This window comes from Balaenoptera borealis (genome assembly GCF_965194805.1).
Source record: "Balaenoptera borealis genome assembly, chromosome: 1".
NCBI classification, from domain to species: domain Eukaryota; kingdom Metazoa; phylum Chordata; class Mammalia; order Artiodactyla; family Balaenopteridae; genus Balaenoptera; species Balaenoptera borealis.
Genome location: NC_138860.1, coordinates 181,053,470 through 181,070,035, shown reverse-complemented (window position 1 = coordinate 181,070,035; position 16,566 = coordinate 181,053,470). Strand labels below are relative to the sequence as shown.

At 57.6% G+C, this 16,566-nt stretch overlaps 1 protein-coding gene across 15 annotated transcripts in view; it reads left to right on the top strand.

Moving 5' to 3' along the window:
- The window catches only part of ARHGEF10L (Rho guanine nucleotide exchange factor 10 like), a 175,491-nt gene that overhangs the window by 71,998 nt on the left and 86,927 nt on the right, over positions 1-16,566 (top strand). For 11 of the 15 annotated variants that reach the window (XM_082402678.1, XM_082402683.1, XM_082402680.1 and 8 more), the window contains 5 exons: positions 1,221-1,304; positions 5,029-5,201; positions 9,800-9,916; positions 12,816-12,924; positions 15,439-15,545. In XM_082402678.1, coding sequence (XP_082258804.1) covers positions 1,221-1,304; positions 5,029-5,201; positions 9,800-9,916; positions 12,816-12,924; positions 15,439-15,545 — 590 coding nt within the window. Of the gene's footprint in view, positions 1-1,220; positions 1,305-5,028; positions 5,202-9,799; positions 9,917-12,815; positions 12,925-14,177; positions 14,659-15,438; positions 15,546-16,566 lie in introns of those variants that run through there. The other 4 variants (XM_082402686.1, XM_082402674.1, XM_082402687.1 and 1 more) reach the window with 4 other exon arrangements.

Sequence of the window (16,566 nt, the reverse complement as noted above, 5' to 3'; positions counted from 1 at the left end):
TGAGCCTTGGTGTGGTGGAGGGGAGGGTCTAAGGGGTGAGCAGGGCCAGGTGAGGCTGCCATCTCCCCAGTTCCCCCCAGAGTGTGTGTGGGGTGGCCTCGGAGGCCGTGCTTTCCCCAAAGTGACAGTGAGCCATAAGAGGCCAAGAGGAAGCCATGAGACCACGTCTGCATTTCAGTCCCATCACGGATGCTCCGAGACAAGGTGGTGGGCTGGAGGCTGTCCAGGGGAGGGAGGCTGATGGCTGGAGCCAGGGACCTGGAGAGAGGTGGGCAGGTCTGAGCCATGTGGGAGGCAGAATCTGTGTCGGTGGGGAGGGGGCGGTGAGGCTCCTACAGGGCTCTGGGGGCCCTGGGACCGCAGGGAGCAACACAGTTAGGAACGGCGACTTCAGAGTCCATCTGGTCCTCTGTCTTCCTGGAAGGCCTGTGGGGTGAGGACAGGCTACCATCAGGCGTGGGGACTGGTTTTCCAAACCCTCGCTCTGCTGGGGCCACATGCCCCTAGAGAGGGCAGAGATTGGGCACACAGTTATGGGGGGCAGACCTCTTTAAATATTCCAGCTCAGGAGCTGCTAACATGGGCAGGATGTGCTCTCTGCCCTGCTCATAGCACACCCAGCAAAATGTTAGGGGAGTGATGTGCTCATTTGCAGAATTTTTTTTTTTTTTTTTTTACCAATAAGGACCCCGCTGGCTGAGTTTTGGGGGACTCTCCTTAACCCCACTCTCCAAATCCATTCCCCCACTCCCTGCTGTATCCTGTGCTCATTAGATATGGCTGCCTTGCCCTCCCCCGCCTCTGGGTGGGGGGTGACTCCTTTTGGGTAGTCCAGGCGGCCTGGGCGGCTGAAGAGGCTTCCGGGCCCTGGGGCACAGGTGCTGGGTTTGCTTCATGCTCCCTGCAGGTGCCATCAGTCAGAGGGGCAGGCCTGCAGGTGGCAGGGTGGCAGGGGGGGTGTGCCGCAGTCACTGGGAGGGCGCCTTGGAGGGGCTGGGGAGCGGGAAGAGGCAGCGGAACCTGCGTCCTCTCAGAGCAGTGGCAGGCTGGGGCTCCCCAGGGGCTGGGCTGCAGGACGCTGGCCCAGCTGAGCCGTGGGGATGCGGGCGGGCGGGCGGGCGGAGGGAGCTGCCAGCTGGTGCAGTCCTGATGTCAGTCTGGCAGCCGCCCTGGGCCACCACAGCCTCCTTCGTGCTCTTTTCCTCTCCCTTCTCTCCCAGTCGACCGGTTTACTTTCCCCGCCCTGGAAGAAGATGTGATTTACGACGACGTCCCCTGCGAGAACCTGGACGCCCATCAACCCGGTAAAGCCTCTTTCAGGCGTCCTGCTTCTCTCCGGACAGAGGAGGGGTGGGAGGGGCGGCGGGGGGGCGGGGCCTGGGGAGGGTCTCTCCTTCCACTTCCTCCCCGGCCCCACCGAGTCCACGGCCCCTCCTTCTTGCTTTTAAAAACCACGGCCGTCTTCCCGGGAGAGTCCGGAGACGGCTGAGGGCGTGGCCAGGCTGGGGCTGGGGCGGGGTTAGGGCTTCATGGGGCGGGGTTAGGGCAAAAAGCGCAGGGGTTAGGGCTTCAGGGGCAGGGGCATGCTGGGCTGTGGGTCTCCAGGCAAATCACTCACTTCTCCAAGCCTCCATTCCTCCTGAAAATGGGATAATAGTCCAGACTTGCTGAATGGTGAAGCAGAGAAAGCCTGGGAAAGCCTGGGCCCTGCTGTAGGGCCAGGCCCGTGCGGGGCTGGGAAGGCGGGGAGATTGGGGCCGCAGAGGAGAAACAGGGTGGAGGAGGGTGAGTGTGCTGGAACTGGGCCCACATACTCACCTAGCTGGAAGGAGGACTACCCAGGGAGGAGGGATATTTCACATCCATTCATAGTAAGAACTGTCTTTGCTTAAACACGTTTTGCCAGCTGCTCTTCATGGTTTATCTCCTGTAATCTGCTTTGAAACTTTGACTTAGGGTATTACTTCCTTATTCTTCAGAGGAGGAAACTGGAGAGGCAGAGCTGGGATTCAAACCTGGGTCATTCTGACTCCAAGTCCAGTGCTCTGTCCCCTCCCCCCCAAAAGAACTTGGGAGGCATTTTATGAAAGATGAAACACATTTGCTTCCCCTATTCAATCAACCCCGTGAGGTCGGTAGGGCAGGGCCTATGGCTCCAGTTGACAGTCACATCAGAGAGGTTAAGCCACCAGCCCCAGATCACACAGCCAGAATTTGAATAGACATCTGCTGGACTCTGCTTTTCCTACAACACTGTTCTGCCTGTCTTCAGGGGCTCCCCGTCTAGTGGGGGAAACAGCCCCTGCATTTGTGGAGCTCCTAGTCTGACAGGGGCGACCGTAACCATCCCGGGGCAGCATATAGTCCAGCGGGAGAGACACACAGACAACATGACAAGGCCCGACGTTCCCCAGGGGCACACTCCTGACACCTGTCCCAGGAGCAGGGCGGATGGGCCCATGACCCACCCATCCATTTAACAAGCCCTGGAGGAGCCTGGAACCCATTCCTGCTTGTAGCTCATGTGAATCCGGGAGAGTGGGAAAGGGTGGCTGGATGAAGGTCCCAGAGCCAGGAGATCTGAGTGGCCTGAGGCCATTATTTGACCCCTTTGGGCTGTTCTCCCACCTGAATCCAATCAAGCCACTAATCACTTGGTCACAGTCTTCACTGGGCACCCTTGGGTCCCCAGGGTGTGGGGATATGGCATGTCCTGCGGTTTACCCTGAGGTGGGCAAGAGCAGGTGGCCTGGGAGCCAGTTGAGCCTGCCAGCTGAGGACCAGGACCGCCGCCCTGAGACCCCCACTCTCTCTTGGGGCTGTGGGAGGGTTGAGTCGGCGAGGCTGGGCCCAGCCCTCAGCAGGTGCACCCCACGAGGAGCGCTGTGAACCTCACACCTGCCAGGGCCCCGCACTGACCTGCACGGCCTGTGAGCTCAGCCGGCGCTCGGTGGGGAGGTTGTCCACTGAGGTGCAGACCGCACAGGCCAGTGGACCCACACAGCCCTGGGCTCTCATCCCGGCTCTGCCATTAATTAGGGCACAGCGCTCTGTGCTTTGGGCCTTGGCTTCTTCATATGAAATCAGAATATCGTCCTGACCTCACAGGACTTTGGGGAGGGTCACGCCGCAAAACTTCTGGTTACTCTCTCTGGCGTCAGTCGATGCATCTGTAAAACTGGGCAATGCTAGCTTCCTGCTTGGGTTGTGGGGAGGATGCCGTGAGATAGGTGAGGTAGAGCACCGAGTGGGTGGTAAGTGCTTTGAAAGGGGAGCCATGTTCCTGAGCATTAGTGACGCCCGTGGCCCCAGGAGGCGGGGGGAGCGGGAACCAGGCCACTGTGAGGCCTCTGAAGGCTTAGGAATCTGGTGACACTGTCTCCACTGGAGAGAGTATTTCTGGACGAGCCCAGGGGGTCGTCAGCACGGCGAGTGGATGGAGCCCCCTCCCCCGCTCACTGCCTGACTTTGGGCAAGCACATGTCTTCTCTGGGCCCCATTTTCTCATGTCTGATGGGAGGCGGTGATAATTTCTGGCCCCACAGGGCTGCTGGGAGAATCCAGCATGTAGATGTAGGTGGGCGGGGCCAGAAGTCAGGGGAAGTAGATGCCACGTGGTTCTTCCTCTGGGGCAGCCCCAAGAACTGGGCTCTGCCCCTCGACTCACAGGTTGTGGGGCCTCCATTGCAGTAATAGGACAATCAGCCCAGCCTTGTGAAGGTCACAGCCTGGTCACCAGCTGCTCTACTCCCTGGAGACGTTAGTCACTATCATCTTTTGCTGAAAAATAACCCCGTGCTTCCTCCTGATCCTGGGACCTGAGTCTCCAGCCAAGCCCCAGTGTGTCTGTTTTGCTCTTTGGCTGAAAATCTTCCCTGACCCCTCACCCCCCGGCTTTCCCGTGCGGAGGAGGTGGAGGCTTGGGGTCAGTGTGGAGACCTTCAAGCCCACCCAGAGCCCCCGCGAGTAAGGATCAGCTGCTCTTTGCTGAGTGCCTGCCATGTGCCAGGCTCTTGGCTAAGAGCTTTTTGTGCATATATTATATTTACTCCACCTTTCAGCTTATTATCCCCATTTTGTAGAGAGGGCTCCAATAACCAAAGTTCCATGCTCTTTAGAATGCGTGGTTTCTGAGCAGATTTTTTTTTTTAAAACCCATCTCAGTGCCATATTTTGTCTGTGTTAACGAAAAGCATTTTCACCTTTGTGCACTTTTTTGGAGTCTGGCCTTACTTTTGTGAGGCCTGAAGTTCAGTTATTCTCCAGGTAACAGCCCAGGAAGTGAAGCTCAGAGGTGAAGGTGAGACCGAGAGCTCCCGGAGGTGGAGCTGGGGCCAGGGCTGGGACCCCGTGTTCTGGGCCCGGGAAATTGGCTTTCCCACCTCAGTCTAGAAACAGCATCTCAAACCCGAGTTGACAGGGACCCCAAGAGTGCTCGGCCCTGGTGGCACCTGTCCCTCCAGGCCAGTGGACTGTCAGGTCTCTGTCCCCCAGTTTCCCGTTCAAGGCATTTCCTGTGGGGCCAGGGAAGAAAGGGGAACATTCCTGGACGCTGGGCCAGGCGCGCCCCCTACTGGCCCATCCTGGACCCTCATGGGGAACTCAGATTTGGGGTGAGGGATCTGAGTCATTCAATGCTCCGGAACATCTTCATTTTTTCCCCCCTAGGATGCTGAGGCCAGAGCTGAGGGCCTGAGTCAGGACTTGGTCTTAGGACTTCTCTTTTCCTCTAAAAAATGCCACACAAGCCCCAAATGAACATTCAGATCCTAGCAAGGTGATGTGGATAGGGGAAGTTACTGAGCCGGTTGTGTGCCAGGCACATTTCTTGCGCTTCTCTGCATTTTTCACGTCCTCCTCACTCTGCGGGGTGGATGTCGTGTTCTCACTGCCTCCTGCTTATGGACCAGGAAGTGGAGCTGAAGGTCCACCTTGACCCACCCCCCCACCTGCCTGCCTGGGTTCAGAAATTGGGGCTGGTGGGCTTGGCCTCAGGGCCTCCGCTCACCAGCCCTGTCTCTTGGCCAGCAGGGGCAGAGAGGAACCTGCTCTACGAGGATGTGCACCGGGACGGGGCACCCCGGGAGACGGAGGACCTAGGCTGGAGCTCCAGTGAGTTTGAGAGCTACAGCGAGGACTCCGGGGAGGAGGCCAAGCCGGAGGCGGAGCCCGCCAAGCACCGAGTGTCCTTCCAGCCCAAGGTGAGGGGGAAGGCGTCTCTCACCCCAGCCAAGGCACCTGCGAGTGGGATGGTGAGGGCCAGGCCTGAGACTCGTACCTAAACCTCAGTGATTCCCAGGAATGTATGGTGAGAGAGGGAGAAGTGGCCCAAGTAATCCCGAGACAGGAAGTGACCCACCCGCATTGCTGATTGGCCGTGGCGAGCCCTAAACCTAGGATGGGCGTGGTTAGTGCCTGGCACAGGTGCTGCCCCTGCTCCAGGCCTGTGGCAGACCCGGCAATTGATGACGATGCTCAACGGGCTCAGATCTGGCTTCAGAATCCTCCTCAACACAGTGCTTGGGCAGCCTAACCAACTGATTACAGTTGACACATGGATCAAATCAGCTTGATCTCCCTGCCTCACAGGATGCTTCTCAGATCAATCCGAGACCCCCACAGCCCTCTGCCCTGGGGAAGTGAGCAAGAGGGCTAAGTCAGAGGTGCCTGGCAGGCTTCTTTCCAAAGCCTTTCAAAGTGCCATCCATGCGTTGATTGCTTCCAGTGTCTGCCTGGAACAGAGTTCATTCTGCTGATCTCATGGAAGGAGCCACGGAAGCCAAGAGCAGGATGGATTGCTTGGTTCCTCCTTTTCTGTGCCAGCGTTGCCTGTCCCATTTGTTCTGTAGAAGCCACCAGAAGGCAGGTTCTATCCATGCCGAGATTTGGGATTTAATGGAAGCAGCTTCTTAGAGACAGGCCCTGCCTGACTAGAGGTGACTGGGTCTCTGTAAGGTACCTTTTGAAAAGACACAGGCAGGCAAGTGGGCTCAACCTGTCAGCGAGTCCTGCCTGCAGGTGGGGCAGGGACCAGGCAGGGGCCCCAGGCCCAGGCTGGATTACAGGGGCCTCCAACTCCCAAGTTTTTCTGAGTGCCTCCTGCCCCTTTCTGAGTCTGGGGATCCCTTCTGGGAGAGGGGCGCAGGCCAGAGCAGCACCTACACCTAAGAGTCTTCAGACAGACTTTACTCAGATGAAGAGGGCTTCCCAAGTCCTCAGGAAGCCTGGGGGCTGAGCAGGTCTCTCCTGAACCCTGGTCTCCTCTCGGCTGGGCCCCCACGGGCGGCGCCACGGAAAACAGCCTTGACCTCCTGCTAGCAAAAAAAGTTAAGCATCTCGGACACCTGCTCTCTGCCCAGTCCATATCTTAGGGTGTGGGTTGGGCTACAGGGGGACTGGGAGACCCAGCCCAGGCTTGGGGAACCTTTGTGGTCTAGCAGGAGATACCGAATATGAAACGCTTTGTCAAAAATGAAGAAAACATGCCTTTCTGTGAACACAAGCCCGTGTACCTATGGCCGCCTGCCTGACACAGGTGGGATTTGATGGGCCTAATCACAGGAGGCTTCCTTCCAAGAGAGGCGGGTTGGGAGCTGGGGTGCAGAAGCCAGAGGAGATGGGAAAGGCGTCCCCAGTTGGAGGGATGACCCAGGCGAAAGCCCAGGAACAGGCCTCTTCCTGCTTCTGTCCTTAGAAGGGGCAGCATGCTCTAGTTTAGGGGAGAGAGGGGCTTTGGTTATGAAGGCGCCACGCGCCCTGGGTAGCCTCTGCATGGGGGGGGTGGGCGGGACTCATGTGTCCCAGCCCTGCTTTGGAGAGTGTGAGCAGGTGGGACTCCAGGCCTGGGCCAGCCCTTGTTCTCAGCCTCTGACTGTCCCTCCTAATCTCCCACAGCCACTTCCCCGGCCCCCTGCCTTCTTGCTGGGGACCAAGAGGGAACCGGCAGCACCTCTCAGGGCAGGACGTGCGGGGATGCTGAGTTTGGGCTCTCCCGTGGTGGTCCTCAGACTTGCACAGGCATCAGGATCACGTGGGTAGTTGGTTGAAATCGCAGATGTCGGGGCCTCGCTCCCAGGTTTCAGGGTTTGGGTGGGGCCTGGCAATCTGCTTTTGAACAGTGCTCTGTCCTCCGGGGATGCAAGGGGGCCACAGAGCACTCTGAGAAATGCTGACCCCTTGGCCTGGCCCCAGGGGTGGGGTCTCTGGGGGCTGCCCCTGGGCTTGTGTCCCGCACACCCTCAAGCTGGGGGCTTGGGACTCTTCCTCAGCAGACAAACGACATGCAGAGTTCTTGGAATTTCTGACCATGAGGACTTTTCTCCGGCCATGGGCCCAGGCCCACCTGTTCCCTGAACAGCAGGCCCCCAGGGATTGTAAGGGGGCATTTCCTCTGACACCCACCTCTGCCTGGGAACCACCCCACCCCAGCCCCACCTGCAGGGCTTTGCCCTCCTGAGCTGCTTGGGGCGCATCTGCTCCTATGTGTCGTGCTGCAGCCGCTGCATGTTTCCGGTGCCACCGCTGCTTGCCTGTATGTAGTTTGTGCTGTGGCGCGTCGGGCAGCAGAGATCTGGGCAGAGTCGGGTCCTGTCCTTAGAGTCTAACAGGAGCCTGGCACCCTGTGCAGCTGCAAAAGAACTAGTGGAGCCCCTCCTGCAGGTGTCTGGCCAAGCCAGCCCTCAGTGGGCCGATTTTTGCCGAAGAAAATGACTGAGGGTCTGCAGAGGGACCTCCTCAGGAGCACTTGACCCAGATGTGACCAGGAGCCTGATCCTGATTAACGAGGGCCTGCTGGTCGACCCCCATGGTCAGTGGGAGGTTTTTTCTTTTTTTTTTCCCCAGCTCCGCTGAACCTTTCCACTTTCTGATTGTGATCTCTTCATAATTAAGGTGACCGTGATCTGGTTGGCCAGGGGCCTGGGCAGCAATGCCAGCTCTGACCTCAGCTGGTTGACTCTGATCCGGCTAATTCTGCAGTTGACCTTCGAATCTAGTTCTTCTGACCCTGAGAGAGGCAGAGGCCCAGGTCCTTTATGATTTATCACGTCAGTCTTATTTACAGATGAAACAGGACTCCAGTTTTTTGGGGAGTCTGAGTAACTCTCAGAAGGATCTCTGTCCTGCTACTTCTTTGTATAACAATAGTGAATATTTGCCCAGTGTGGTACAGCTGACAGAGCAGTTTCGTTTATTGTTCCTAATATCCTAGAGTGGTTGGTATCACTTGCTTTAAGAGTCTCATTTTGTTGATCAGAGAACCTAAGTGACAGAAGCTCAGAGACGTTAAATGATGTGGTGAGGGCCACACAGCAAGTAGGTAGTAGAACCGCAGCTCAACATCACATACGATTGGAAAGAAAGTACCTTGTCCATCCGTTCATCCCTCCATCCGTCCGTCCATCCATCCATCCATCCATCCATCCAATCAACTGTCCATCCATTCAACAAATATTGAGCATTTATTATTTGAAAGATAGTCTAATATCTAAAAAAGCTTCCATTTGTTTGAACACTCACTAAGCTCTGGGGTTTACATGCTTTGTCCATTTAACCTTCTCAGTGATACTATGAGGTGGTTATTATTATGGCCACTTTCCCAGTGAGAAAGCTGTCACTCAGAGAGGGAAAGAGACTTTTCCAGCTAGTAAGCGGGGAGCAGTGATTTGAATGTAGGCCCACCTGCCTCTAAGCTCATGCTTTCGATTCCTCTGCTTGTCTACTTTTCTCCCAGTAGTCCCAGTGCTGGTCTTCTCTATATTTTACCAAATATCACTATTGCTCCTACAGTTCATGCATTTGAATGTCTGTCTGTTTGTCCATTTATCTGTCCATCTTCCCAGATAGTATGTAAGCCAGTCAGCCACCTATCCCTCCGTCCATTTGCCTGCCCATCCCTCCCTCCATCTATTCCTCCCTCTGTTCCTCCACCTTTCCTCCAGTGGCGTGCTCGAGCCAGCTCGTCCTAGCTCACAAGAACCCAAGAACCAACTGTGCACGTCCCTTTCCAACTTCACACTCAGTGATGTCACATTGGTAGTCTGAAATTGGCCATGGTGGGCGTGTTCACGCCGTGGAAATACTACAAAGCAGGGCTCTTTTTCCTGGAGAACCACTCGTTGAATAATTACCAGCACAGCACTGCTTCCATCCATCCATGTTCTTTTTAATTCATCTGACTATCTCTTCATCCCTCTACCCATTTGCCCAGCTGTACGGTCATCCAACTAAATGTATCCATTTGCTCACCCATCCATCCATTTATCTGTCTATACATCCATCTATGAGCCTGTCCATCTACCCATCTGTCTATTGTCCATCCATCCAACCACCCCTCTCTGCATTCACCCATCTTTCTGCATTTGCCCACTCCTCCATTTATCCCCTTGCCCACCCATTTCACCCACCCATCCACCTGCCATTCATCCAGCTCAGAAACTTGCCAAGAACCTCTTATGTCGAGAGCCCCACGCTGGGCTCCCGGGATGGGGAGATGACCGAGACACAGTTGTCCTCCGAGCACTGGGAGGGGGCCTGGGCTGTTCCCCTCCCACCTCTCGTCCCCCACAGCTACAGAGACCCAGCCCCCAACTGCTTGGCATGTTGGGGTTGGATGCTGCTGGAGCTCATTCCAGGCAGGAGCCTGGTGGTCCCCAGGTACCCAATCCCACCTGCCCCGAGTTGTCTATCCACCACCTCACCTGAGTCTCCTTTTTACTCTGTTGCCGGTGTTTTGTCTCCTGCCCTCCCTGCCTGCTCCTCTCACCTGCTGTCCTTCTGCCTGGCTGCTTGGGGGCTCCAGCTTTCTCCAGACCTGACTAGGCTAAAGGAGCGATGCGCCAGGACTAAGAGAGACATCTTGGCTTTAAGAGTTGGGGGGAGAGACATGCAGGAGCTGAAGCACAAGTACGATTATAAGGTATTGTCTGTCTGTCCCTCCAAGTCCTGGGGGCTCCCGGGGCCTTTCCTGCTGCTTCTGGGGCTGTAGGGGCGGGGCTGAGTCCCGGAGCTGCCTCGAGCCCTGGAACTTGGTGGCATCCTTCCTCGGCTGCGTGGGCTGATGCCAAAGGCTGGCTCGCTCCTGTCCATGTCCTCGCCTCTCTTTCTTCCCACCCTCAACTGACACCTTAGCCGTCGATAAGAATTCCTGTGTGGGCTCTCAAGCTTTAGGGCCCTCAGAATCACCTGGGTGCTTTGAAAAATGCAGATTCCTGAGCTCCACCCCCAGAGAGGCTGATTCTACAGGTCTGGGCCAAGGCCTAGGAATCTATGAATTTGGTAACTGTGGCAGGTGGGTTTGGGTTACACTTTGAAAAATATGACTGTTGGTGACATTGGACGTTCCTCCACCTCGGAGCTGTTCAGAGAGGTCCAGGGTAAGGAGGCCAGTAGGAGAAACCGCAGTGCCTTTTTCTCAGATGGGACTCTGACTTCTGCGTAAGGATGATGATATTGACAGCAGTGGCTTCCATTCATTGAGCACCTACTGTGTATTGTGGGCTTTGGAGGCCTGCAGGCCTGGATTTGAATGCCAGCCCCACCACCTCCTCGCTGTGTGATCCTGAGCAGGCCTCTTGACCTCTCTGAGCTTCAGTTTCCTTGCCTGTGGAATGGCGGCATGAACAGTACCAGCCCCCAGGGTGGATGTGAGCTCAGAACCATCAGGTGCTTAGGGCCGTGCCGGGCACAGGCTAAGAGTTCAGTGGATGGTGACCGTTACTACTTGTGTGCCTGACCGTTTTTTCCCTGAGACGCCCTGGGAGGCTGCTGTCTTACTGCTGTCATTCAGCGTTAGTGAGGCCGGCAAGTGAGGCAACTGGCTGGTGGTCACACCAGAGGTCAGCAGCAGAACTGGGGTTCAAGCCTGGGTCTGTGCAAGCCAGAGCCTGCCTGCCCTCTGTCCTGTAGCCCTGCCCATTTCCTCAGAACCGGAGGCCTCTCTGGAGGAGGCGGAGAGACCCTTTACAGTTTGCAAGGCCCTTATACGGACACCCTCTGAGAGCCCTATGACTGGAGGTGGTGGGGGCAGATTTAACTTCTCAGGAAGCTGCGGCCCAGGGAGGAGCAGGGAGCACGTAGAGGGTGGCGTCGAGACCAGGGTGCTTTCCCCAGCCCAGCCCCTGAGTCGGCCCCCAGATCGGGCTCTGTCCTCAGTGCTGTGAGCCAGTGGAGGTGGCAGGTTGACCCAGGGACGCCTTCCAGGTGTTCACCTGTTGCTCTTTTTTGGCCCAGGAAGGGTCTCTGATGGTTCCCCCAAAGACCACTTTGGGGGTTCCTAGGACAGCCCCCCTGATGGCTTTCTGCCGAGACAGGAACTGGGCTCCAGGACAGAGGTTTCCAGTCCAGGGGTCATGACCCCCTCAGAGGAGGATGAGCATCTTCGTACGGTTTCTGGGGTCTGGGGTCGAATGTCCCTCTCATTAGATTCTCACAGGTGTTTATGACACCCCCCCCACCCCACCTCTCCGAAAGGCCAAGAACTGCTGCTCTAGAATCTTACCATTTAGAGGCAGGGAGGGGCCCGGGACTTCCCTTTCCCCTGCTGGCTGTTGGTTGTTTCCAGAAAGTCGTCTTGTTCCTGAAAAGTTACCACCCTGCCCCCAGCCTCAGCGCCCACTCGGTGTTCAGCAAGCCTTCCTGGCCCAGACCTTTGAGAAGTGCCAGGGCCCTTGTGCCGGGGACCAGGGCGGGTGTTTGGAGGAAGGTGACAGTGAGAGCAGAGGCCAGGGACCCCCAGATGAGTGCTTCCCGCCTTTAGCAGAGAGCTTCAGGGAGAAGGGGGTTTCCTAGAATTGTACCGTCCATTATGATAGCCACCCAGCTCTTTACATTTAAGTTAATTAAAATTAAAGATCACCAGGACTTGGGTTCCTCAGTCGCACCCGCCAGCTCTCAAGTGCCCAGTGGTGACGTGTGGCTGGCCGTTGCTGTGTTGGACAGCGCAGACAGGGAACATTTCCAACCATGTGGAAACTTCTAACACTGGCTGTGCGTCGGGGAAGCTTCCAGGACTGGGCCGGGGGCTGAGGGGACAAAGCAGTGAGTTAGGGGACGGCAGCTCTGTTTGCAGGCCCAGGGTGCCTCTTCCCCGTCCTGGGCCTGCCTCCGCCCGCGCCCCGTGTCTGCTTCGCTTGCTGCGCCCGTGCCCACGGGTCCTCCCCACCTGAGGAAAGCTGTGCCCGGCTCCGTGGTGGCACCAGCCTCCCCCTCGTTGCTGGGCAGAGGCTCAGTAAGAAACCCGGCTATTTGGGGGGGCCGGGGTTCCACTGATGGGATGGGGGTGCTCCCCTCCTTTTATAGTTGTTCCTAAAGTAAGCTTGGGCATCTGTGCAGCTCATTTTACTGTTCAGCGTGCTTTCCCAGACCCTGTTTAGTCCTCACAGGCTCTGGCGGATCTCAGGGCGGAAACTGAGGCTCAGTGAGGTTAAGGGTCTTGTCCAGGGTCACGCGGCTGGGGAGCGGTAGGGCTGGGATCTGAACCAGGCCTAGGGCTCCAGGCCTTGAGCCTTGTCCCCAGTGTCACACCATGTCCTTAATTTGACACCCAAGGGGAAAAAATTGGGTTAGTAAAGAGGGTTCCCCCCGGGAGGTGCCCCAGGGCATGAATGCCCTTCCACCCCTTCCCAGGAGGTCTCGGGGTGGCACTGCCCTGCTGTCTTTCTTGGCCTCTGCTGCCACCTCCCTGGGAGGCAGTGGGCTCCGGGGTCCTCATGTTTGTAGCCCCGGCCGGGAGGCCTGAATAGGGCCAGTGGCCCTTGGTGGCAGATGTCGCAAGGCCTCCTTCCGCTTCTCTGATGAGCCCCCCTGCCTTTGCTCAGATGACCCAGCTCATGAGGGCCGCCAAGAGCGGGACCAAGGACGGGCTGGAGAAGACGAGGATCGCCGTCATGCGCAAAGTGTCCTTTCTGCACAGGAAGGATGTCCTTGGTGAGGCGCTGCGGGCCGGGCCAGGGGCGGGCTCGGTGCTCGGCAGGGGTGGGTGGGCGAGGTCACTGGGTGTCCGGGCTCCTCTGGCGGTGAGGTTTGGGGATTGATCCCCAAATGTGCCAGCTTGTTTCCCGGCCTATGGCAGGTGGACCCCATCTCTTCTGGGAAATGTGGGCCTCTCCCTTCAGCATCCCTGCCCTTGGTCTCTGTCGTGGCCTCCTTGGCCTCTTGCCTCCCATGCTCACCTGGCCTCATCTTTGAATGCACCTGTTCATTCCCTCCTTTATCCATGCACCTGTCTCTCCACCAGCCAACATTTATTGAACACCTACTAAGTGCCATGCCCCGTGCTGGGTGCAGGGACACCAAGATGAGTTACGCAGTATTACCTGCAGGAGCACCTGGGACAGTACGGAGACAGGCATGCAAACAGGAAATGACCAGCTGCACAGTGGGGTGCCACAGTGGGAGCGTGGGGGAAGTGAGCGTGGAATGTGGGAATGAAAGGTCAGGGAAGGGCTGAGAGCAGAAGGAGAAGGAGACCCAGGTCCATCAGGCCAGGGAACGGGGCAGGGAGTGGGTGCTCCAGGCGGAGGAGCCAGCATGTCCAACGGTCCGGAGGTGGGAAGGTATGAGACGTTCAAGAAGTGATTTTCATGATGGTCATCGTTTATGGAATATCTGTTGTGTGCCAGGCACTCTCCTAAGAGCTTTACAGTTTCTCATTTAATCCTTAGAAACACCAGACAGGGGCAGAGGACTGTCTTGTTCCCATTTGGAGATGAGGAAACAGGCACAGAGTGGTTCAGTGTCTCGCCTGGGGACATACAGGCGTGGAGGGGACGGAAGAGGCTTCCTCTGGCTGGAGTGAGGGCAGGGGTGAGAGATCAGGGCCCCGTTAGCACAGGCATTCAAGCCAGGGAGGACTTTGAGGCTCTGCACCCTCTTGAAATCTATGTATTTTACCCTCTCTGTGCCTCAGTTTCCTCATCTGTACAATGGGGCTAATCTGGCATCTGTCTCGGGGCTATGGTGAGGATGACCGAGTAGTAGTAGTACATGGAAAGAGCCCAGCACAGCTCCTGACCCCTGTGTGGCAGGTGTTATTCCCAGTGGCAGCCACAAGAAGGAGGTGTTTGGTGCTGCGACAGCATCTTGCTGATGTGGATCCGATCCTGGTTCCACGGCCTCCTGGCTGTGTGACCTTGCCCGCTTCTTCCCCTCTTGGACTGCCAGGTTCCTCATCTGTGAAGCGGGTTTAACCCCACCACTGCATATACTTGATTCAGCGCCAAACTTTTGGGGGAGCCCTACCCCCCAATGAGGGAGAGGACGATGGGTCGAGGAGCCATTCCGAACTTGGAGTGGCCTGGAGAAGGGACAGGCTGGACATGCTGGCTGGCTGGGAACTCTTCCTGGTCACCCTCCCCATCCCCAGGCCAGCTGGGCGGCCAGCAGGCTCCCCCCTCACCCCGCCCGTTAGCCCAGAGCCTTTCCTAAAGCGACCCTCCCACCAGAGGCGTTATTAATAGCCACAGCAGGGCTCGAATCACCAGCCAAGAATGTTACCCAGTGGTGCATGGGGGAAGAGGAAGCCGCGGGGCCAGCGGCTGGGGTGGGTGCGGAGTGATGCCCAGGGTGCCATGTGGGCCAGGCAGGAGGGCCTCCACCACTCCGACCCCCATACTGTCATCCGCTGTCCCTCCTCCTCCTCCTCTTCTGTCTCCTGCTCAGGTAAGGCCCGTCTGCGTGTCCCTGTTCCCTCGGCCCCCCCGGAGCCACCGCCACTTCTTTCTTCCCAGCTTCCCCATAGCACCCGCTTCCTGCTGCCTGCGGCTGCCGGCACCGGGTTTCAGGGCCACAAGCAGTGGGGTCCCGTCTCCCTGTGCCTGTGCCTGTCGCTCGTGGGGCGGGAGCCCTGCAAGGCCGGGTTACTGCACTCTGCCTGACCTCCGTTCTTTCTCTCCGCCCCAGCCTCTGTCTGTCTCGATCAGTCCTCTGAGGTCTGCCCCCACTCATGTCTGCGTTCCCCTGTTGGACATCAGCTGGACTTTTTCCCTGTTGGGTCTCTTTTTTTGAAAGATGAAAACACAGAGCCAAACAGCCTTGTTCTTCTCGGGGCTTACTTTCTTCCCCCTTTTTGGCATCCAGAAGAAAACTATTTTTAGTGCGTAGTGATGGGGACATGGGCGGCCTGGCCTTTGCCAGCCCAGAAGCGGGCGGGTCTGAGTGGGGACAGAGACTCCTGGCAGAGTGGATTCTGAGAGCCGAGCCCCTGCTGCATGTTGCTTTATACTCCCTCGCTCCATCCCTCCCTCACTTCTATTTCTGGGTGGACTGTTCTAGCAGAGTATAGCCAGAAGGGCGGTGAGTAGGCTGTAATCCTCTGTGGCCCCAGGAGCTGCTCATCCCAGGACCCCGGTCTGTGGGGGGAGGGTGGTTTCCAGCTCCTGGAGTTTGAGCAAGTGTGTCATCCTTGCCTTGCATGTGTCACCAGCCCATCTCACTTTCCAGGTGACTCGGAGGAGGAGGACATGGGGCTCCTGGAGGTCAGCGTTACGGACATCAAGCCCCCAGCCCCGGAGCTGGGCCCCATGCCAGAGGGCCTGAGCCCGCAGCAGGTTTGTGGGAGGAGTGGGGTGTCTTCAGGGGGAGGGATGGTGGGGACCCCAGCCTGCTACCTGGGACCATGCAGGTCTGGGTCTGGAAGGGGAGGTGATGATCAGGGGGCTCTTGACAGAGCCCCAGCTGGGTGGGGGACCTCCTGGGGTCTCTTCTCGACCTGCTGCACAGACTTTCCAAATTGGACCCCGCAGGTTCCATGCCATCACCCTGGGTGGCGGTGGGGCTGCACGTGGAGCTCTTGCTTCCCAGCCCTGCGGCAGCCAGAGCAGCTCCTGTGTAACGGGGTCAAACGAAGGTGTTTGAACAAAGGGTCCGCAGTCCCTTTCTGGGAAGCATCGAGCTAATCCAGTTCGGGGGGGACCCTGGAGGTGCCCGTCCACCCACCTGTCATCAGTTCAGACCCCAGGGTCACCGCAGGCTTCCCAGGAGCGGGGCTCTTCGGGCGATGTCTTCCTTCTCCAGAAGTGTCACATTGAGATCGGGGTGGTTGTGCTCTGGGACCTTCCTCGGCAGAGTCCGGTTTGAGTTTTTCCCCGCTGGGGTTTTCTTAGCCACGAGGCAGCGGGAGAGACCCCTGCCTCCCTCTGGTCGTGAGGACTCTGAGCAAGACATGTCGGGGCAGCAAATGCAATGAGGGGATTGGCCGGCTTGGAGTTGGCAGGAAATCCTGACGATGGGCCCCTTTCGAAAATTGGAGATACGGCCACACCTCTCGTCTTGGGAGTCCATCCGCCTCCTTCCTTCCTTCTTTCTCCTGCCTGGCCCCTGGCAACACTGAGGTGGTGACCCCCCCCCCCCTGCTCCCTCCCCTCTGCAGTGAGTCACTGTCAGAGCCATCAGAGCCCAGAGCCAGCCAGGACCCCGGGCTGCCAGCTCATAATCCGGGGTTCCCCTTTTTGATGTCGGCCGGGTCTGTCTCCTCGGGAGCCTTTTGCGTTTCTTGGATCAGCAGTGTTAGTTACTCTAGGCCAGTGGCTCTCAACCGAGTTTATTTTGTCCCCCAGGGGACATTTGGCA